Source organism: Vipera ursinii, assembly GCF_947247035.1.
Source record: "Vipera ursinii genome assembly, chromosome: 5".
NCBI classification, from domain to species: domain Eukaryota; kingdom Metazoa; phylum Chordata; class Lepidosauria; order Squamata; family Viperidae; genus Vipera; species Vipera ursinii.
The window spans coordinates 62289545-62311704 of NC_139518.1; the positions used below are offsets into that span (position 1 = coordinate 62289545).

At 41.1% G+C, this 22160-nt stretch overlaps 1 protein-coding gene across 1 annotated transcript in view; it reads right to left on the reverse strand.

Moving 5' to 3' along the window:
• Positions 1-2623: 2623 nt before the first annotated feature.
• The window catches only part of ADAM12 (ADAM metallopeptidase domain 12), a 306835-nt gene continuing 287298 nt past the window's right edge, over positions 2624-22160 (reverse strand). The window contains exons 19-23 of the mRNA XM_083364104.1: positions 16641-16773; positions 14753-14864; positions 13017-13199; positions 3834-3967; positions 2624-2695 (exon numbers count right to left, since the gene is read on the reverse strand). Coding sequence (XP_083220230.1) covers positions 2635-2695; positions 3834-3967; positions 13017-13199; positions 14753-14864; positions 16641-16773 — 623 coding nt within the window. The 3' untranslated portion in view covers positions 2624-2634. The remainder of the gene's footprint in view (positions 2696-3833; positions 3968-13016; positions 13200-14752; positions 14865-16640; positions 16774-22160) is intronic.

Consider the following 22160-nt stretch of genomic DNA (forward strand, 5'->3'; position numbering starts at 1 on the left):
AGGACAAATACATTTATCTTATGCTTCCCAGCTGCTGTTTGGACTAAAATAATTTTAGCAATATCCTTTAGATGGTAGGTCAGTACATCCATGCTGCTAATGAAATAAGCCTTGATTTTCTCCCCTGCTAGTTAGGAGGGGAGAAAATCAATGGTAGAGATTTTCTGACCATAAACAGACAGCAGATGAAAAAGCCCCCATTTACATAGAGGCATGGGAAGTTCAATTTTATGTAGACAAATTGGAAATGATCTTACTCCTCTCTCAGAAATCTAAGTGATCAGTGTAGATAGTATTGGGATAGAATTTGCCATTGTCATCAAAAGCACTAGAATTCTATCCTCTTAATTGTGGTCCTCAATGATTGGAGATGACCCGAGTGTGTCTTCAGGTAATGAAGGCTCTCTCATCTAAGAAATGAAGATGAACACTGTCCCCTAGAATCAGACACGACTGGACAGGGGAAACCATTACCTTTTCTATTATAGCTAACTTCAGAGCTACATCTTCAGTCACCATGCATTAAACCAATGAACAGAACATTCAGCATAAGAGGAAGGCAGGTAAATATCAAAATGTTTTTTAAGTGTTGAATTCTTCAAATTTCTTGGCATGCAACAGCCCAGTATAAGAAATGATTAAATTATTTTTTTATAAAATAAGTGAACATAAGGAGATGAAGAGTTAAAAGTGATGGTCTGACAGGGTCACTGACAGAGTGAAAATAACAGAGGGTCTATGAGAAAGACAAATGACTGGAGGAATGAAGATATTAACTTTGGTCCCAACCATCAGTGTCATCACCACTCAGTACTTGGCTACTAAATCTGGGCTGCAGAAACTTCGATTATTACCAGAGAGCTGCAACAACAACAGAATGAGTTGTCTGTGTTGTTGCCATCTAGCTGCCTGCTATTTTTCAGCCTAAATATGGTAGCTTAACTCAAAACAGTACCTCTATACGAATCTAAATTTTGTAAGTGCTAAATACTGTACTCTCCAGACATTGTTATGGGTTTTTGCAAAATATTTTATTGTGTTGATTTTTTCTTTTAGTACGTAAGTCTAAACAATGCATTTGTGTTACTGTGCACAGCTGTTTGTAAGAAATATTTTTTGAAATATGACTTCTATAGTAATATGTTTTTCAAAAGTAAAACTCCTATCCCATGCTGAGTTACTTGCTATTCTGTACATGAAACCATTGTATAAACGGTAGGTAAGCATCTGAACTGGGTGAGTATTACAGAACTATAAAGCTACCTATTTGTGGCTATATGGTCTGTTGCACCACAGAGTAAGAAAAAGTCAAGCACCTTATGCCATATTGGTGGAAACTAATCATCAAAGTGTAAACCTTGTGTGCACTGTTCTGTGCATGCAGATGTGTATATATGTATGCTTGCATACATACAGATACATAAACATATATAAACACCAAGAAGACTGAAAAGTTTGAAAATGCATTATGATAGATATTACACACCATTTCTAATTAAAATGGTATTCAATGTACAGTACTTTAAAAGCTATTTGAAAATCTATACACTATCTTGGAAATCAGGCATTTAACATTACAGTACAGTGAGTTAGGATATACCATGGTGGCTAACTATATTTCTGTGTATTACAAAAAAGAAATAACTTGTGTTAGTACAATTTATCTGAAGATTTCTCTAACCCATTCTAATTCTGGAACAGAGGACTAACGTTATACAACTGAAATAAATATAAGAAATATACTTGAGACTCTGTTACAGTTGAAAATGGATTCTGGGTACTGGATAAAACTGCTGATCTTGGGATAGGTGTTTAAACCTCAGAGATAATTCAGTGTATATTTAATGTGCATCTGTACCATGATGATGGAGATGAGTTTTGCACAAATCACATTTTGTATTATTTTCTCCAAAAACAGTTATGTTCCATATGCACAGTTCACTAGAGGTAGATTGAACTTCCATTTGGTACTTGCATAATCACAGTGAATTTTTGGTTGCATTTGCTTTCAAATTATGAGAAAATCTCACAGTACTCCTTGATTTTTGCAAATAGTATTTTTCCATCTTTCTAACGGAATATCAATAGGAACAGCACTGGCAGTTATTTACTTCACCTTCCTTTAAATTGTACCCCCAAAATTATAGTTTGCCCCCAGATTTTGGCAAACAATAAAAAAGTTTGAACTTTCATTGGGCCCTTGACCTCAGCAATTTTATTTCAGTTCTAGTCAGCATCCTGCAAATAACAGATCTAAACTGAACAACAAACACAGAGAGGTATTATATAGCCTGCTGTGAAATTTAAAATGAAAGATGGTTCAAGACTGCTTAAACATCATAAAAATGGCTTCCATCCTAGGAAAACCTGATTATGATGAAATAATATTTACTACAGTGCTCTGCACTGTAATAAATATCAGTATAAATTAATAATTTATAAGTACCTGAGCAAGGACGCAGACCACCCTTACACACTATAGCACCAAAGGCAGTAGCTCAGAGTTCTTAAAACAATGGCATATAGAACATGAACAATTCTATTGGTTGATATAAAAATATTAATTTCCAGCTGAAAAATAGTGCAAACTTCTATTTTTTCAGAATAAAAATGGTGTTCGGGTTTTTTTTTTTTTCATTTCATATAGGCAGCATTGCAGTGCCTAGGCACTTGAAGTGGAGGTTTTGGTGCAGGCCTGTTCAACAAAAGAGGGTTAAGGGACAAAAAGACAAAATAAATTAGAATTAGGAATCACTATGAAAATATTTACTTACTTACTAAATAAACAATTGCCGCTTATAGGGATGGGCGTGCTATAGTTTCAAGTCACACAGATATCCGGGACCACTTTTGAAGCCCATCTATCTGCACCATCAAATTTAATTTCAGAAGGCTGCAGGTGAGTGTGCGTGTATACAGTATGTGCGCATGCGTGCTGCTGAGCCCAGGACAAGAGACTTTGCTGCAACAGCAGCTTATGGCCACCCATTTGGATTATCTCAATAGGTTCTAATTGGGGTTGCCTTAAAAATGGCCCAGAAGCTGTAAAAGGTCCAGAATGCTGTGGCACATTGGTTCCCTAACATCTGGCAGGAGCATATTATACTACTGCAGTGCTTGCACTAATTACCAATAAGCTTCTGAATGCAATTTAAACTGTTGCTTTTAACCTATAAAGCCCTGAGCTTGGTACCAGGTTATCTTCACAATCTTCAGCTAGAATCAGCCTGACAAAAATGACCTTTCTGGGAGAAGCAGCTTGTGGTTTTCCCACTTTGGGGAGGTGAGGGTAGTAGTTATAGAGCAGGTGTTTTTTTTCTTGGTGGCAATGTTTGCCCTTTGGAATAATTGAAGTTAGATTGGTTCCTTCCCTGCCTATTACAGGAATAGCTTAAAAGAGCTCTTGCATAGAACCTTGGGTTTTGAATGTCTTTCACAATAGGATATCAATCTAAATGTGACCATAATATTGGAATATCATTTTATTCTGATCATTGCCATCTCTAGACCACTGAAGAGCTGGAACACTTTTATCTCTTTAGCCTACATGTTAAAAGTCTTAAAATTTATGATTTGGTGGGATGAGACAAGAAGTGATTCTCTATAGAATGAGAACCTTGCTAAATAGTCAAGATTCAGGGCAGAGAAAAGGAACTTTTTTCATTGTGTGCTGCTAGTCTGTGATGGCTTGATTTATGCTGAAGTTGATTCTCCTGTGATACATTTACTGCAAAATTAAACAACTTTGTGCATCATGGTGCTCATAAAACCTTATTTGGATAACTTCCATTAAGAGTTTAGTGTGAAACATACCAAGAGACAATTAAACTAACCTGACAGGAGCAATTTGAGGCATAGGTTTCGGAAGCTCAAACATTGTCCGAGAAGCAGTATTAATCTGAATAGCTTTGTTCTTCTGAGGATTAGCTGGCAAAGGCTTCTGAGGAGGACTTGGTTTGCAAGATTCCTACAGTGTGGGAACAAAATCACAATATTGTTGCAGTTCATCGATTTATACAATCCTTTCGTTTATAGATTTGATTATGAATGGTATTATAAAGAATGTTACTAAACAATTCTTCACTATTTTGTAGTTACAGTTTGTGATAGTTCAGCCAAAAATTGGAGGTCTTTTTGATTTACCTTCTAATGTTTCTATTATTATTCATCATCCTGCCCATCCCTTATAACATGCTGTAGTCGAAACAAACATTTGCATTATATGAGTTTCCATGATTTCTATTTCTAGTAAATTAAAAAAAACATTAAGAAAAAATACAATCAGGAAGGATTTCTTGGAAAGTATTTAGGGCAGCTAAGAAAGAGTGCAACAAAAATGCACGGACTTTTTTTAACATTCAAAGCTATCAAATTTTAAAAAAATGCTTTGCCTACATAAATCTGTTCTTTATTTCAAAAGGAGAACATGACAAGGTACCTAATAAATGTGCCAAGAGCAGAAACACAAGAAGATCATTGTGTACATCTGTCATTGGGACATTTCCAAATTATAGCAATTTAATATCACTTTTCTGCCAGGCAGCCTACTATATGTTATCCTGTCATAGCTTATACCATGGCCCTTTTCCTATTAACTGTCTTCAAAATAAAACCCAAATTCTTATCAATTCTCATATTCCCCAAAAGGATGCAAGAACCAATAAGCATTTTATCAATAAAGCACAATAGGTCAGTGCCAGAGGCAAGGCATAAATTCAAATAAAATGTAAAGTTAAATAGAAGTCTGGCTTTATGAATTATAAAACTGGTGATAGTTACATCTAGACTCAAGAATGAATACAAATATCAAACGCATTGGTATTTTTGTTATTGTGATTTATATCCAGCCGTTCTGTCCATAGGACACTTGAACAGGTGGCGCTGGGTTAATTGAAGTGTTTTCTTAAATGAACAGTTATAATCTGCAATAAATTCATCTATGTCCTCCAACAGAAAAGGCTGCTATTAAAATTGCATCTGTAATGGAGATTTAAAATTGCTACCTTTTATAACAGAAAAAAAATATTAACTTCTATGCCATGTCTTCTGACACAGATACATAGAGAAAAAATATTTCTAAAATATTTATTATGTTATAAATCATGGTGGTCTTTTTTGTAGTTTCCAGAGCACAATAGACATTTTAAATATATACTGAATGTTTTGTCATGAAGGAAATGGTGCCAATTTTTTTTTACTTCACTGTAATTTGTTCATATTTAGTAAGTACACAGTTTCTGAAAATGGCAAAAAAACAATCTGAACTCAGACAATTGTAAAAATTGGACTTCTACCTATAGAGATGCTTGTTTGTGAGGCATGACAACAATATTATTCAATCCTTTTATCAATATTCTTGCAGAGGATGAAATTATAACAGCATTGTACCATTTATTTATTTAGAATTTATCAAACAAATTCCCTTAGGCATGGAAGCTGGCTAGGTATCTCATTCTGGGCTTTTGCTCTCTCATCCACTTCACAATTTTTTTTTTAATATTCTAAGGAGAATAGGAGGAAGGAACATTATATGTGCACCTTCAGTTCTACAAAATAAAAGGTCTTATAAATCCAATAAATTAATAAGTACATTGGCTTTATTCTTCAATCAACTGAAATCTATAATTATACCTATACCAGAGGTGGAACAGAAAGACAGTGCATATTATCTGTGAGTGAGATGGACAGTAGATAAATCAGATTTTAAATGGGGAAAGTTTAAGAATTTAAGAATTCTACATTATAGTCTTCATCGGGTATTATTTATTTGCTTGTGTTTATGAACTTTATTTGACTGAAACCATCCAGATTCTAAGCAGCTTACAGAATTTACATAGTAAAAACAGAATACAAAATTAGAATAAAATTAATTACAATAGCAAGTAAAAGTAAAATTTAAAATTACCCAAAATTGTGTCATAGTATACATACATTTTCAAACTCTCAATAGAAGAGATCATGTGTGTCTGGAGAACCATGAGGATGGGTTGTGATGTGTTTCAGAAGCAAGCTATTCCTGACTTTGGGAGATGCCATCAGTGGCGTAGCGTGGGTTGTCAGCACCCGGGGCAAGGCAAGTAATTTGCGCCCCCTAACCCGTGGATTTTAGCACTCGAGTCTGCCGCAGGGAGCCCCGCATCCTGGGCGTCCGCCGCACCCCCCACCCATGCCTCCCCCGGGAAAAGGGGGAAGGTCCGGCATCCCCTCCCTCACATGCGACAGAAGCGCCGGGACCCGAGGCCGTGCCAGGAGGCGGGCGGCGCAGCGGAGCCTCCGCTTCGGAGCCGGCGGGGGGGCGGCTGGGGGCGCCGCTGTCCCTTTCTTACCTCTGATGCCTGGAAGAGAGCGGGACCCGCCAGCGCAGCTGCCCATCTCGCTCAGGCATGCACCGCGGCTGGCCGGGGCTTCCGCCGGGGGCGCATCCGGGCACGGGGAACGAGGGAGGGGGCCGGCACGATGCCCCGTGAGCTTGGCAGCCCTTGGCCGGAGCTGCAGCTGAGCCTGGAGCCGCACCAGCCCGCACCTGCTGCCCCGGGAGAGCTCAGCTCGCTCCTCTGACCCCCTTCCCGCCACCGCCGCCCCCTCAGCCACGTGCGCCGGGCTGCCACCGCGGGGGCTGCTCTAACACGGAGAGGGGGAGGCCGGTCCCTGTTTGGCCCGCCAGCCCCGGGAGAGCCCCGCGCGAGCGCCTCGCCAGCCGCTGAACTCTGGCTTTTGAGCAGGAGCAACCTTGCCCTGCTTGCCCTTGCCCGGCGCCGGGAGCAGCCGCCGCCGACCGCCCCGCTTTTCGCAAGCCCCGCTACGCCACCGCCACCTGCCGCGGGGTGAGGGAGTCGGGGCCGCACCGGCGGGCGCTTCTCTGGCAGTGGGGACCCGAGGCCGTGCCAGGAGGCGGGCGGCGCAGCGGAGCCTCCGCTTCGGAGCCGGCGGGGGGGGGCGGCTGGGGGCGCCGCTGTCCCTTTCTTACCTCTGATGCCTGGAAGAGAGCGGGACCCGCCAGCGCAGCTGCCCGTCTCGCTCAGGCATGCACCGCGGCTGGCCGGGGCTTCCGCCGGGGGCGCATCCGGGCACGGGGAATGAGGGAGGGGGCCGGCACGACGCCCCGTGAGCTTGGCAGCCCTTGGCCGGAGCTGCAGCTGAGCCTGGAGCCGCACCAGCCCGCACCTGCTGCCCCGGGAGAGCTCAGCTTGCTCCTCTGACCCCCCTCCCGCCACCGCCGCCCCCTCAGCCACGTGCGCCGGGCCGCCACCGCGGGGGCCACTCTAGCGCGGAGAGGGGGAGGCCGGTCCCTGTTTGGCCCGCCAGCCCCGGGAGAGCCCCGCGCGAGCGCCTCGCCAGCCGCTGAACTCTGGCTTTTGAGCAGGAGCGACCTTGCCCTGCTTGCCCTTGCCCGGTGCCGGGAGCAGCCGCCGCCGACCGCCCCGCTTTTCGCAAGCCCCGCTACGCCACCGCCACCTGCCGCGGGATGAGGGAGTCGGGGCCGCACCGGCGGGCGCTTCTCTGGCAGTGGGGCATGCTGGTGCCCTGCACTGCGCTCCGTCTGTGGGGGCCGCCCTGGGAAAGGTGGAAGTGCAGCTGTGGTCTGAGATGGCTCCGAGCCCTGTCTGGCCGGCTTTGTGCCTCCGTCCTCCAAGAGTAGCTGGTTGTGAGTTGCTGCTTCCCCGAGTGCGCCTCAGCCCCGGATCCCCCCCGTGGGACTCCAGCCGCACGAAGGGCGCTTCGGCGCGTCTTCCATCCCTCCCGAGTGCGAGCGCGCCCCCCCAGATGTTGCGCCCGGTGCGGCTGGCCCCCCCTGCACCCCCCACGCTACGCCACTGGATGCCATCAGCCTCTCTTCTCTTATCTTAGTTCTTAGTTCTCCCTAGTTTCCAAGTAAGACAAATAGAAACTAAAGGAAAGTGGTCCCTATAATGTTCCCAGGCACCAAACCATATGCAGTCTTATAGATAGTGACCAGCACCTTGAATTATATGCAAAAGTCTACTGGTAATGCAACACCTACAGTAGAGATGTGATACAGCTGTGTTATGCATCACCACTAAGCAAGCATGCCTCTGTGCACAAGACCTCTGTGCAGCTCCAAGCACAGCAAATTACAGCAATCTAATTAAGGCTTATTTTTAAGACAAGGGCCTGATCAGCTGTCTTATGGCTGATGTTCTACTCTACTGTGTCTTCAGTGAACAGATGTAGGTTAAGGCTCCAGGCATCAGACTCCACTACATTATTAGGAGGAAAAAACTAGAGTAAATTGTAGATCATGCTTGCAGGTATTTGTGGCAACTTATTCTTAATTCTAAATCTGAGTTTCGCTAGATCCAGTCAAAAGCAGGCTTATGATGGAAGAAACATGATTTGGAATAATACTAAGTTGCAGGGCTAGATAACAACTAACAATGTACTTGTACTGTATAGTTAAACCAGAACTTGCAGATAAGTGAAGTAACATAATTCCATAATTAACTGACCTACAGTTTTGTTTGTTTGCTTATTACCAAGATGCATGGACAGTGGTGATTCGGTCAAACTGCTATAATCATTAAGGACATTAAGTCCATTGATAGCGGGATCTAGTACTGACTATGTTGCCTCAAAAAGCAAAAGTTAGCTTCATATGTACCCACATAAACACCTTATACTGCCTTAATATGGATAGAAATACAAATCAGGCAACTAATAATGCTAAAGAGAAATTATGAAGAGGGGAAATCCTCTGCAAGAATCCATCAATTCTCTAGTTTTCCTCTAAGCAAAATGGCAGTTTTATAGTTTGGCTCAGACAATACTAGGGAAGCGGATGAACAAAAACAAGATCAAAGTAATTTTAGTACAGAGACTGTGGCAACTGCTGAAAAAAAGCTGCCAGCTGCATCAGCCTAGTGCAGCCTAGTGCTTCCAGAAGATAATGAGGTGGTATCATAATTAACACCGCTACATTCAGGAGGTTTGAAAACAGCAGGAGATGGAAAATGTTGTACAATTCATGTTTCTTTCAAAAAATCTAGGTTTGTGGTCTGACTAGACAGATTCCATCAAGAAGCTATTCTACTGTGTACTGATTTTTGAAGGAATGTGAAAGCTTGCCAAGTCGATGCCAGTTTTTCCCCCCAGATGTAAGGTCTCCAAATAGGCAGATAGAGTTTAAATAATGGCAACTTCAGAATTATGAAAATGTTACAAATGAAATATAAAATTTTTATAGATTTCTTCAAGCTAGAATTTATTTAAAACAAAACCAGCAATGTACTTTTAATAGTTCTTATGAAATGCAGTTGTGCGGGATTGGTTCAATGTTTCAAATGTTTTTGTAACCCTCAGAAATTATGCTGGGCTTTTGAGGCTGGCTGTACCCTCAAATGCTTTCAACAAATCAATGGAGCTGTAATCAGAACATGTGAAGTGGTTAGGCTAGCAAAAGAGCAACAATAACACCACACAACAACAGATGGAAGCGGGCTGGCTCAGGCTCAGAAAAGAATACGTAGCTTTCACCAAATTAAATTGAACAAATTAAAAAGTTGGAATCTGGGAACCAAACATATAGCCGGCAAAACCTTAGGACACTGGACGCTGTCCTAAGACATGTAGTTCTAGACAGGGCCAACTACATATGACAGCTCATTTTCAGATTCCTTCCAAAATAGAAATTTCATCAGTTGCAGTCAAGCCCTGTGATGCCATTGCTTCTGCTCAGAAGTGTTTTAACACATGTTTTAACACATATATTTTCCACAATATTCATCCAATTCGGTTAAAAAGCATATCTGGCTCATGGTGCAGAAATATCTGCAGAAGGATAAATGACGAAAGGAATATTGTGCCATAATCCCCATTTGCCACTGTGTATGCACTGTGATGTCACATATGTACGAAAGAGGCAGAGCTTACAATGCAATGATAGGATACTGGTTGCATCATTTGATGACGGTGTACAATCCTGCAGATGCCTCTACCACATTGGTTTCCTGGTTGAATCAGCTGAGGGCATAGGCTGAACACAATTTCTCATCTGTGGAACCCTGCTAAAACTACTCATATATAATATCAATTATTTAAAGACTAGTCTCATCCAGCTCTTCTGACCCAAAGTGACACTATGCCTTGGAGAGGATATTGGCATGCTAGGTGCACCTTTCAGCACTCCCTTAAAGAAGCTTCAGCTTGTTTGTGTTTCAATTATGAAAGCACCAATAGAGTGTGACAGTATCAGTGTACCTTGTCACTGCTTCTGTAATGCCTCTTTAGTTCAGACATGTTTTCTGTGATCATGTAGCTGGTGCAAACGCAGAAGAAGGTGTAGCTTTTTTTAGCGATGTGCCAAAAAGCACATTCATATTCCCTCTAAAGCAGTTTTTTTTGCTTTGAATCTGAATAGGTACACTTCTATACTACTGCTCATCTTGAACAATGACCCTCCCATTTTTGCAGATCTGGTGCCAACTCTTCCACACTGGCAATACCATTGCAAGAGCTAATAATGACATGTACAAGCATAGCCATGTGATTTCTCTTGGAGAAAGAAACAAAGATGGAAGACATTGTCCTGGCATTGTCACTGTCAAGTAAGGGTCAGGGTTCAAGGTGACCTGGAGTGTAGAAGTGCACCTATTTTTATTTATTTTATTATTCATTTATTAATCAAATTGGTATAGCTGCTGTTCATTTCCTTAAGCATGCCTGGGTTTTAACTTCACTTTTTGAGGTTTTTATTTTATTTTGCTTTTTATAAAAGTTAACCGGCTGGTTGAATGATGATTTATTTTAACCCCTTGCTGGATTTTCTCTTTTTTCCCCCTCTTTCCCTTTGATTTATGTTGTTTGGAATAACTTTTGCTTTTTCGTAAGGAAAACGGCATGTTCTGGGATAGTGAAAGCGTTTCCATTTGGTTTATTTCTATATTGGACTCTCACTACAATGTTTTTGTATTTTACTAATTTGTAAAATGTTTGGAGATTATGTTTTGAATTCTTTTTAAAAATTTGGATCAAAATATCCGGAAAATATTTTTCCTACTTTTTTAGTAATTTTTTCATTCTGAGGATTCCTGTTTTTTTTTTTAAAATTTATTGTTGCCAAGTTACACAGAACAACAATGTATCAGGTTACAGAGAAATGTGTCTAATATTTGACAAAAGGCTGGTAATATGCAATACTCATTTGAAAGCTTTTTAAAAAACGTTTGCTGAAATGATAATGGTTGTGGAAAATATTCAGATGCATCCAGCTGTAGATAAATTAGACTCACAAAAGGAATGTGATCTGAAAGCAGTAGATTCACTGGAAAGAAATATGAACTCTACAGACTTAGAATTCACAGACTAACTGAGTGTGATTGGACACACACAAGGAATTTGTCATCAGTGCATAAACTCACAATGAACATACAAGCAACAAGTGATAATCATAAGTATAATCATAAAATACAACCATCATAAATCATGAGATACAAGTTATAGTCATAAAAATCTAAGGAAATAGGTAATAGGACAGATGAGAAGGATAATAAGTAATACAGCTCTACTAGGTGGTTTGACATCCCAAAGCATAGACTGTTGTGGGAATTAGTTGTTTAACAATGATGTCTCTCTGAAGTTCAAGCCTGCATTCTTTTACAACAGCAGAAACCTGACTGAGTGGAGAAGTGATAAATTGGCTTTCCCCAAGAAAATTGAAGGAGATTGGGGAATGGATTTATCACATTTATCTGCAAAACAATTCCATCTGGATTTTTTGGGGAAGTAGGCAGACTTTGAAAGTTGGATTTATTATATTTAACCATAGAACAATTAATAAGAGCTGGTGTTAAGAAACAAATGTGGATATTTGATCCAGGATGAATCACTGTTATCTTTCAGGAGATTTGGAATAGATAATATACCATGATAAATCATCTATACGTTGATTACAATAACAGTTTGTTAACAGAGGGTTTTGAAACTTTACCCTTGCCTTTCTTATTATTATTGCTCTTCCTGTTAATTATTTGCTCATTAATATAGTACACAGATATCAAGCTAATAGATTGCAAATAGATTTTGTAGTTTAAAATTTGGGGGGGCCTGTTTCACAAGACATGGGAAAACCCCTTGTGAAGTATATATTAAACAGTATCAATATATTGATTATTACTATAATTACTATATATTACTTACTACATATTAATTCAATAATATATTAAACAGTATTCAACTAGGAGAAATAATATGTGTGCATGTGTTAGGTTTTTTTAAATTCACTTTTTAAATGCTTTGTGATTTTTTGTTTTTTGAATTTTTTTGAGGTTTTGTATTGGTATTTTAATTTTTTTTAATAAAATAAAAATATAAAAAATTGGTATAACTGCCATCTTATAAAAAGTGACTCTGGGCAATATACAAGTGCAAAAGTGAAGAAAAACCAAGTGGAAAAATAACATCTACTGCCTTTCCTTGAATTTTATGTGGAATTGGTTCACATTTTAAGCACAGAAAAAGTTCTTTCACAGAAAGTTAAATAACCAACCAACCAATTTCCTCTGACACAAGGGCCATAAAATGGCCTGGTTTTAGAATCTAGAATTTAAACAGCTACTTGCCAGCATGTCACAAATATTGTAACATTGGCACTGGAGGAAGACATGCTGAGGTTGACTGGGAATGATCAGATGAACTAGAATTAATTCTGATTAGCGTAGCCCAGGGGTCGGCAACCTCGGCTCTTTTATGACTCGTTGACTTCAACTCCCAGAATTCCTGAGCCAGCATAGCTGGCTCAGGAATTCTGGGAGTTGAAGTCCACGAGTCATAAAAGAGCCGAGGTTGCCGACCCCTGGCATAGCCATTCAGAATGAAATCAACTAGTAAAGAAATGCCCAAAGAAATCAAGAGTGGAACTTGATTGCAGCAGGTGATAAGACAGGTAGAGATAAAAGAATTAGAAAGAGCTATTCTCCATTTAACAGCAAGAAATCTCAGTTTCGTTTGGGTCTCCAGAATTTGCAGCTTCTGTAAAAATGAAGGTGGGGGAAACAACCTACCAGGTCAAATTTCAGAAGGGGCTTGGTGGGCAACACCTTTCCAGACACAGATTGTTGACAGGAAATCTCACAAAGATGTGGCTGGACCCTCTCTGGTGGGCTCCGTTTCGATATATCCTGGGCCTTCACAAAGTAGCTGATGTCTCTTTTCTGACACTGTAGCAATTGTTGTACATTGTTTCTCTATAGACCATAAAAACAATATGCAAATAAGTTGCAGCTTAAGTACACTGCACAACTAAAAGTAAGCATTTCAAGTTCAGTTTATTGCAGTTTACTGCAGTTAAAGAGAAGCAGATGAGAGGAAGCCAAGGAAAAAGAAAATGCTATGAACAAAATTATCTTCCCCACTGAAATAAATGTTAAAATCATTTTGGCTGAATTGTGCCAATATTCTTCTTCTCAGATTTACAAATTAATGGTTAAATGTCACTGCTTTCAGGCTGGTTTAAATGGCTCTTCCTTGTTAATATGCCCTCTTTATTTTTCCTGAAGTCAACTAACAACCAATTAACAGCTTACTCAACTAATCCTTGGATGTTTAAAAAGCATTATTTCTGTCTAGGAGAATTGGCTGCAATCCAGAAACCAGTACATTTATTTGTTTCAGCTCTTAAAATCTTCATTCATCTAGAGCATGGAAACCAGTATGCATTTTCCAATCTGGCTGTGTGGATTTTATTTCAGTCATTAACCAAATTTGTGTTTTGCTTTCTTTATTTGACACAGGCTCTATTGGGGCATACCTTAACTGTTTCATGCACAGATTATTGCAATAGTCTCTTAGCAGGGTTTTTCGTGATCTTAGACAGACCAGAACAATGACATTCAGGCTATTTTGGATCCTATGTGGGGTTTTTTTCAGGATTCATTGCCCAGCAGGAGTTTTTTATTGGCTCCTGAGAATAGCCAGAATCGGTTTCAAACAACAAATGTTCATAGCTAAAGTTTTCTGATTCATAAGGGCGAGAGGAAAGGAGGGAGAAGAGGAACAAGTGATCAAATGCATATCACTATGCAGCAAAGCAAATTTGCTTTGCAAATTCCATTGTGACATTGCAATAGGCAATAGCTTGTCATCAGTGGTAATGAACTTCCTAATACCAACAGGAACATCTTGCTACAAACCTCTTGATTTATTAACATCCCCCTAAAAACCTCTTGACTTATTATGTTCTCTGGGCAGGTTTTTCTTTCTCTTGCTTCAGAATTATTTAATTAGAATGTTAGTTTAACTAGAAGGCTTTGATTATCCCACCTTGCACACATTAGGACTGGCAGTTTCAAGGTTAATTCCTTTTTTAATGGAAATTCTGGATATATTTGCACTTGGCTGTACTGTAGGGTATTGTTAATATGAATGGTTGCAGTGGTTAGTGTGTATTAGCCAAATATATTTCTTTAATTGGCAGGTTGTTAAATTTTGAATTCTTTGGGGAATGACATTTTGGTAATTACTGTGTTTCTCTGACTTGTGCTGCAGGTTGGAAAAGGCATACAGAATATAAATATTATAAATAATAACTACTGAGAAAAAACATTAAAATCATTTTTAATGGTATCTAATTAAATATACTTAGACATTGGTGCAAAAGTTGTTCATATCCTGGAAGTATACAGTGGCAAATTATTGATAACAAGAAAACGACACAGATATGTCCATACAGACACTTGAAGCTGAGCTTGACTCAAGGGAATATTTGACTTTACTTTTACTTCAACTGTATAAAACCCACCTTGGGTGTGGTTAAATTTTGTGGCTGTTTGGCTAGTTTTTTACTGAGGAATGTTGCAGTATGAACATGATTAGATTCAGATGAACTGGAAGGCCTTGTTTGACTCACAGACCTGCAACACAAACATGCTCATTAAAAGATAGCTACGCTTGGAAAATACAACATCAGGGTTATAGTTTGAAATAATGCTCCTTTATCTTTATTTTCTTTAGTAACAGTACTGTAAAATCCATCCAATACTCTTGCAAAAAATAAAAATATTGATTTTTTTGTTGTTTAGAACCACTAGTCTGTTAAATTAGCTCTGGCAATCTGTGGGAATGCTGCTTTATAGCCCCCAAGAGATACTTCTAATGAAGCTGGTGTTTAAGAAGTAATGACCTTCGCTATGGATATTGTGCTTCATTCAGTGGGCTAGAGACAAAAGGCTACTTCCAATCTTTCAATATTTCAAGCAGAGCAAATGAAGGCAAACTCCTTTTACTTTTTAATTGCTTAATACAAAACAAAATGAGAAACAACAAGAACACCAGAAAGCAGTGTGGGGTCTTGATTTAGTGCCAGAAAACTCCCCAAATAATTTATGTTCATGACAGTATTTCACCTCCTCTTTTAATGTACCGACATTATACTAAACAACTACAATTCAAATTACCTATTATAAAAATGATATCAACCAAAAGGTAGCAAAGGTAAGCAAACAAGTTTAAGTACAATTTTATTTCAACTATTATATAAGGCTTTCAATATCGTAAGCTTTGGTATTCCGTTCCATGAAATAGCAATTGAAAAGCCTGTCACTTTGCTGAGGTAATTTCTTTTATCATTGGTGGGACAAGAAAGCTTTACTACTTGAAATGAATGAATAGGAGAAAATAATTCCTCCAATATCTTGTTGATTTTAGATATTAAAAGAAACAACATCTCCAGTCCCACTCAGTAATAGATTGTCAACTGGTTCAGATATAGCAAAATAAGCAATGAACTCCCTGACAAACACTAATACTGAGTTTAATATTTATATGCTTTAATTATGCTTATTATGCTTTGTTTTGTATCTTGTTGATCACCTTGGTAGAATACAAAGGCAGGATATCAATCAAAGTAATAAAATAATATTCCTTCTTAAGAGGGATTTTCCTGGATGAGGAAGGAAAAGGTTAATTCCCTACTCCATACCAGCTCCAATCCCATTAGGATTACTTTTCCCAGATGATGCCTTTACACTTTCTTAAAAGAAGAAATCCAACATGAGAGACACAATGCCTTATTGCTGGCAAAAACCAGATTTTATTCTGGTGAGGGACACAATTCTGCAGAAATACTGCACTAATGGGTCAAATGCTAATGATTGGTGGGGCTAAAGCAAATAGTTGATGGAGCTAGAATGCAAGGTGATGAGGGAAACTTTTGTTTCTCTTTCTGACACATTTTTTCCATCTCCTCCTCCTCCCAGGCAATAGCTGCAAGGGAAGAGGGGAAAAAAAAAAGACTTTTATCTAAAGCGTGTAAGAATTTTGACTGCCACATATGATTTTATACTGTGCCTGCAGGCCACCCATTCCTGCTCTGGTGGATCTTCAGTGTCTTTAATTCATCTAATAACTCCTCACGTTGTTTCTATTTTGAACTAATAGCACCCCTTTGCCCTTTGACACCCACTACACTTGTTCAATTCCATATATAAATAGAACAAATTATACATTCACACATTCAGGCAGGACCTTACACCTGACTGAATAAACTGATGTTTCATTGCAATAAATGATACTAACGAAAGAATATACTGTCGATAATAATCATTCTGGAAGAGATTGGCCAGCGATAGACAATGGGTAGTTTTTTCTGAGGTTGCAGTTTCAAAAAACAGTAATGTTAAATACCATACCGAAGTTTCTCTATTGTAGTCTTCTTATTAATGAAGAATACTCTAATCAAGATCTTCCTCTTGAAGTACACAAGTAAACTGGCCGCCAGGAGGCACAGGATGGTTATAAGTATTGCAATTAAGCTTCTGTTATCTAAAACAAACAAACCCATAATCCTTATTTAAAAAGAAGATTAAATCGAAAGACCACTTACTTAGGCTTTTTGGTAGCAGTATTCCAAAACCACCATCATGCATATACACATACAAACAAAGGACTACTAAGGACTGATTTTGAAATTAGACAAAAGGTATGGTTACAGACATTCTGTGCTTTCATCTTCTATGGCTCAAATAATGTAGCAATGAATACATTAGATTTCCCTAGGGCGATAGTGCAGTGTATGCCTCCCAGCATACACAAAGGACAGCACAGCAGGAGGCTGATGGTGCAGATCAGCAGAGGGGCTGGACAGCTCCGGGCGATGACTGCTCACTCAGGATAAGCCTAATGACTTAAGCTGTTGACAGCCCCAGGCATGGTCAGCCTGGTGGGAAGCCAGGATCTACACCCATTGTCACCTGCACTGGCAGGAAGCCCAGGTTTGAACTGATTGGATGCCATCCACCTGGGCAGGTACAAATAGACGCCAGGCTTCCCTGTTTCCCTAGTTCATTCTGTTCAGAATAAACTCATCTCTACCCCAGCTCTGTGTCCGTCTCTATGTGAAGCACGCGACTTTACAGATAGTCTTACCTTAGTAGGGATCACTATTCCTTATTGACCACTCTGGTTATTATGAAAGTAGAGGTCTGGCACAACTGTAAAGCCCCACTTGGGAAAAATTAAGCAAAGTTGGGCAAAATATATGGGGAAGTTAAGATCACATCACTCTTTGACAAGAAATTGCTCTGTCTTTCTAGAATTGATGTACTTTTATCACGTTTTGTGCATATAACTCAATATAACTATTAAATAGGTATTGATAAGATTGTGTGCATGTTTCTGGGAGTGAGGAAGGAAGGAAGGAAGGAAGGAAGGAAGGAAGGAAGGAAGGAAGGAAGGAAGGAAGGAAGGAAGGAAGGAAGGAAGTCCTCATTTAATTACCACAATTGGAACTGGCAACTCCACCGCTTTATCCATGATGTGACAGTTAAGCAACACATCATATGATTGCAACTTGTAATTTTACTGCCAGCCTTTCTACTGACTCTGCTTGTCAGAATCTGGCTGCGAAGTATACAAATGGTGATCACATGACACAGGGGAGAACATTTTCATTTCCTCATTTTACTGCCCTTAGAAGGATGGAAGGCTGAGTCAACATTGAACTCCTGGCTGTGGGCAGAGTTAGCCTACAATACTGCATTCAAACCACTGCACCACCACAGGCATAAACTAAGATACTGTAGTATCTTTCCTGTGATTTCTTCTTCCAAGCAAAACTAAACTCACTTAAGGATAAATAACCCTTGAAAGTTTCTGTGCCCTTCTGTTGAAGGCTAGGACTTACATTTCTGGCAAACACCAGATGCTACTACTCTTCTATCTGATGACAGGATAGGAAAAATGGAAGAGATCAGACATACCTAAATTTCTGATGCCATTTCTTACTCTCTTCCCATCCTGCACCCATTTCTTTGTTGGCATTATCAATTCTATTTGCTGCATGTGTGACAGGACAGATTGTGTCTTTCCTTGACCTCCAGGATAAATTCAAACCAATGGGGAAAAGATCAATATAATATACTAAAGTCCTATTTAAATTACTGGGAAAGAGATTGAGCAGAATATGCTTAGCATTAATGTGATCATATCCCTGGTGTTTATTAAGTTTATTTGTTATGATAAAGAGTTGGATGAAAGAGGCTTCAAATGAAAAAGCAGAATGCAAAGACATGAGCACATCCAAACTTCACAGCATTGTTACTTGGTTTTATATAGTCAGTAGGAATGCTGCTGAATGTACTGTAAGTAATGTTGAACTGTGACTAGATTCACTCATTTAACTCCTGGACTTTTTTTTGTGCTATTATAATTCCAAGAAGTGATTCTTGTCTGACTGAGAACTCTTTCTTACATTTTGATTTAAACCAACTTCATCTTACTATAAAATCATTATGCCACTGTACTGATAAAAGAGATCTGTATGATGTCAGAAAACTCACTTCGCTATCATTACTTTGCAGTTAATGCCATCTAATTTAATTTGAATAATGTTATCCATTCCACCCACCTCCTCTAAACTGAGATTATTTCCAAACTTTAATGGTAAACACAAATGTAGCTCTGATTCTGTTCTTACATCCAATCAACACAGGAATATCTTTACAGACTTCAAAGATTTGATTGTAAATGATTTACAAGAGGAAAATCAATTCCTACTCAACTTCAGGCACAGATAAAGCAGTCTAAGATTTGCAGGCAGAATAAAAGAAAAATTTATTTTAGGGGATTGCCAAAAAATGAAAGATTAATAAGGAACTAGAAAGGTTTTCCTATCAATCCATGCATATCATCTACAAAGAAGCCTGTGGAAAAAGGGATGATCCTTAAATAGGCTGAAAAGGTCTCTACTTTCCTTAGCAATTATTGGTTACTGCATAGACATAGCTGTTTATTTAGCTCTTTAAAGAAGTTATCTTGGTGGATCACGAGATACTTAAAATTCAATAAATATATCAATGTATGTGTATCTGCTCCCACTCATGTGGATAACTTCTAAATTCTTTTTTTTTAAATGACGTTTGTGTGGGGTGATCTTATATGTATCAATAGATCTTATTTGGATCAACCTAGTTACTACTAAGTTTCCTACTTAATCAATCATCACATCTCTGTTTGAAAAACCAAAAGAATGATGTGGAAAAAGTTAACAATACTCTCAGGATGCCAATCTTTTCAAGACTGATTTGCACTTTCACTATATTCCACTTTGCTTACAGCTTGATAAAGAAAAGGGAGGAGGGGGAATGGAATGCAAGGGTGGGGGGAATTGCAGCTGAGCAACATCGGTTCCCATGAGACAGTGCTCCAACCCAAGGACATAGTGAGCAGATGGATTAGCGTGGCTCGCTGGTTCCCAAAACAAAATGAACAGAAGTGATTGGTGGAAGTAATGGACTGGCCCATGCTAGCTTTTCCATGGGAAACCCAGAGCTGGTTTGTCAACTGTCCAGATGGTGGATCCAGAAAAAAGAAACTCCTGGGACATTATTTTACCAAGAGTATAAACTTTGCTGAATAAACTATATTGGCACAGACAAAGGCACAATTGAGAAATAGTGTATGTGATTTACTAAGCCAAGACAGTTTAAGATTAGGGCTGTTGTCTAGGAAAGCAAAGTATGCTATACGCGGATGAAGTTTAGGTGACCCATTTGAGGAACCTAATGTTACACTTGCCTTTTTTCACAACGGGCATAAGAAACAGTTAGATAAAGCTTAAGCTTGGATTGCAAAGGATAGCATGAGGATTAGATAGCCCACGGGTCAGCAACCTGCGGCTCCCAGTCTTCCTCTGCCATGTGCAGTCCCGGGGAAAAAAAAGTGGGACTAAAAAAGTTCAACCAATCAATTCAAACTTCTCACAAAAAACAACACCTCACAAAGTTTGAATTGATGGGTTGAACTTCTTTGATTTGTGGGACTGGCCACAAGCTGTTTGTGGGACTGCCCACAAACCTCTTTGCTTCTTTGGACTGCACGTGGTGACAGCAGAGAAAGAGATGGGAGGACTGGAAAGGTGAGTGGGCCCTTTTTCTACCTACTGCGCGGGTGGGGGCAGCCAGTCTTGGGGTGCCCCAGGCCCGCCTCTTCCCTGCCCGGCAGGTCTCCCCTTGCCCTGCTCTCCTGCCGCCTCTGCTAGCCGGGGTGGTGGTGGATGTGGATGTGGATCTGCCTGCCCGGGTCTCGGCGGCAGCAGAGGTGGCAGTTCCTCTCGTTGCGCCCTGCACTCACCTCATCCTCCCTTCTAAATGCGAGTGAGCCCGGACCGGTTTGGAGGGGGCACCATTTACCCCTCACAAAGCGGCTGTAGCCAGTACTCCTGCTGGCAGCATTGGTGCCCCCCCTGTCGCTGTTTCTCCAGGGAACCGGAGGCGTCCCTGCTGCCGCATGGTGATCCGCCTGCCCATGTCTTGGCGGCAGCAGAGGCGGTGGTTTCTCTCTCTGCACCCTTCACTCACCTCACCCTCCCGTCTAAACTCGAGCAGGCCCGGACCGGTTGGAGGGGGCACCGTTTACCTCTCTCCAAGTGGCTGTAGCCACCCCTTCTCTCTGCTGCCTGACCCGAAGGAAGAGGAGCTGCTGCCGCAGTTCTGCCAGCCTCCACCTCCCCCTTCTCTCTGCTGCCTGGCCCAAAGGAAGAGGAGCCACCATCGCAATGCCAGCCTCTGCCTCCCCCTTCTCTCCGCTTCCTGGCCTGAAGGAAGAAGACCTGCCACCGCAGTTCCATCAGCCTCCGCCTCCCCCTTATCTCCGCTGCCTGGTTTAAAGGAAGAGGAACCACCACCATAGCTCTGCCAGCCTCTGCCTGCTTGCTGAGTACTGCCTGCTTGGCACGGCGAGGGGACTAGGCCACCCCAACAGCAGCCACTGCCTTCCCGTTGCTGTTGTCTGGGAGCCGCAGTCGCTGGAACGATTGCCCGGCCCTTGGGGGCCGTTGCCACCCCGGGCCCGGCATGAGAATTTGGTTCTGCGGGGGAGGCAGAGGCTGGTGGAGCTGCTGCGGTGGCTCCTCTTCTTTTGGGCCAGGCAGTGGAGAGAAGGGGGAGGTGGAGGCAACATCATGGCAGAATCTGGAGACTGAAATGTGTGTGTGGGGGGGTTGCTCAGAAATGTTGAAGCGTCAGAACCAAGGTGTGGAGCTTGTTTTTAGGGTGTGACAGGGAGCTGTTTGTTGGAAAGGTTGGAAGGGGAGGGGATAGTAAGGAAAACTGAGCCTTGGTGGAGCAGTGGGCTAATGCCTCCTTAAGTAACACCAGCTGCCTGCAATTAGTGCAGGTTCACATCCCACCAGGCTCCAGGTTGACTCAGCCTTCCATCCTTCCGAGGTAGGTAAAATGAGGACCCAGATTGTTGGGGGCAATAAGCTGACTTTGTAATAATGCCGCTTGGGGTGTGTGTGAAAGCTCTAATAAGCAGGCATATACATAGAATGAAGGCTACTGCTAAGCTTGCAAGCCGCCCTGAGTCTTCGGAGAAGGGCGGGATATAAATGGAATTAAATAAAATAAATAAATAAATAAATAAAACGAGAGCTTGCCGTCTTTGGCAGCTGTGGCTGCAGGAACAGCAGCGTGTCTGGGCAGCACCACCTGCCCGCTGGGCAGTAGCAATAGAAAGGCAGTGGCGGCTGCTGCTGTTGGGGTGGCCTAGTGCTGTTGTCTGGGAGCCGCAGCCACCAGAACGATTGCCCAGCCCTTGGGGACCACTGCTGCCATTGGGACTGGCATGGGAATTTGGTTCTGTGGGGGAGGCGGAGGCTGGCAGAGATGCAGTGGACCTCCAGCGTCTCTCTTGCCGCTGCCTCCACCGCT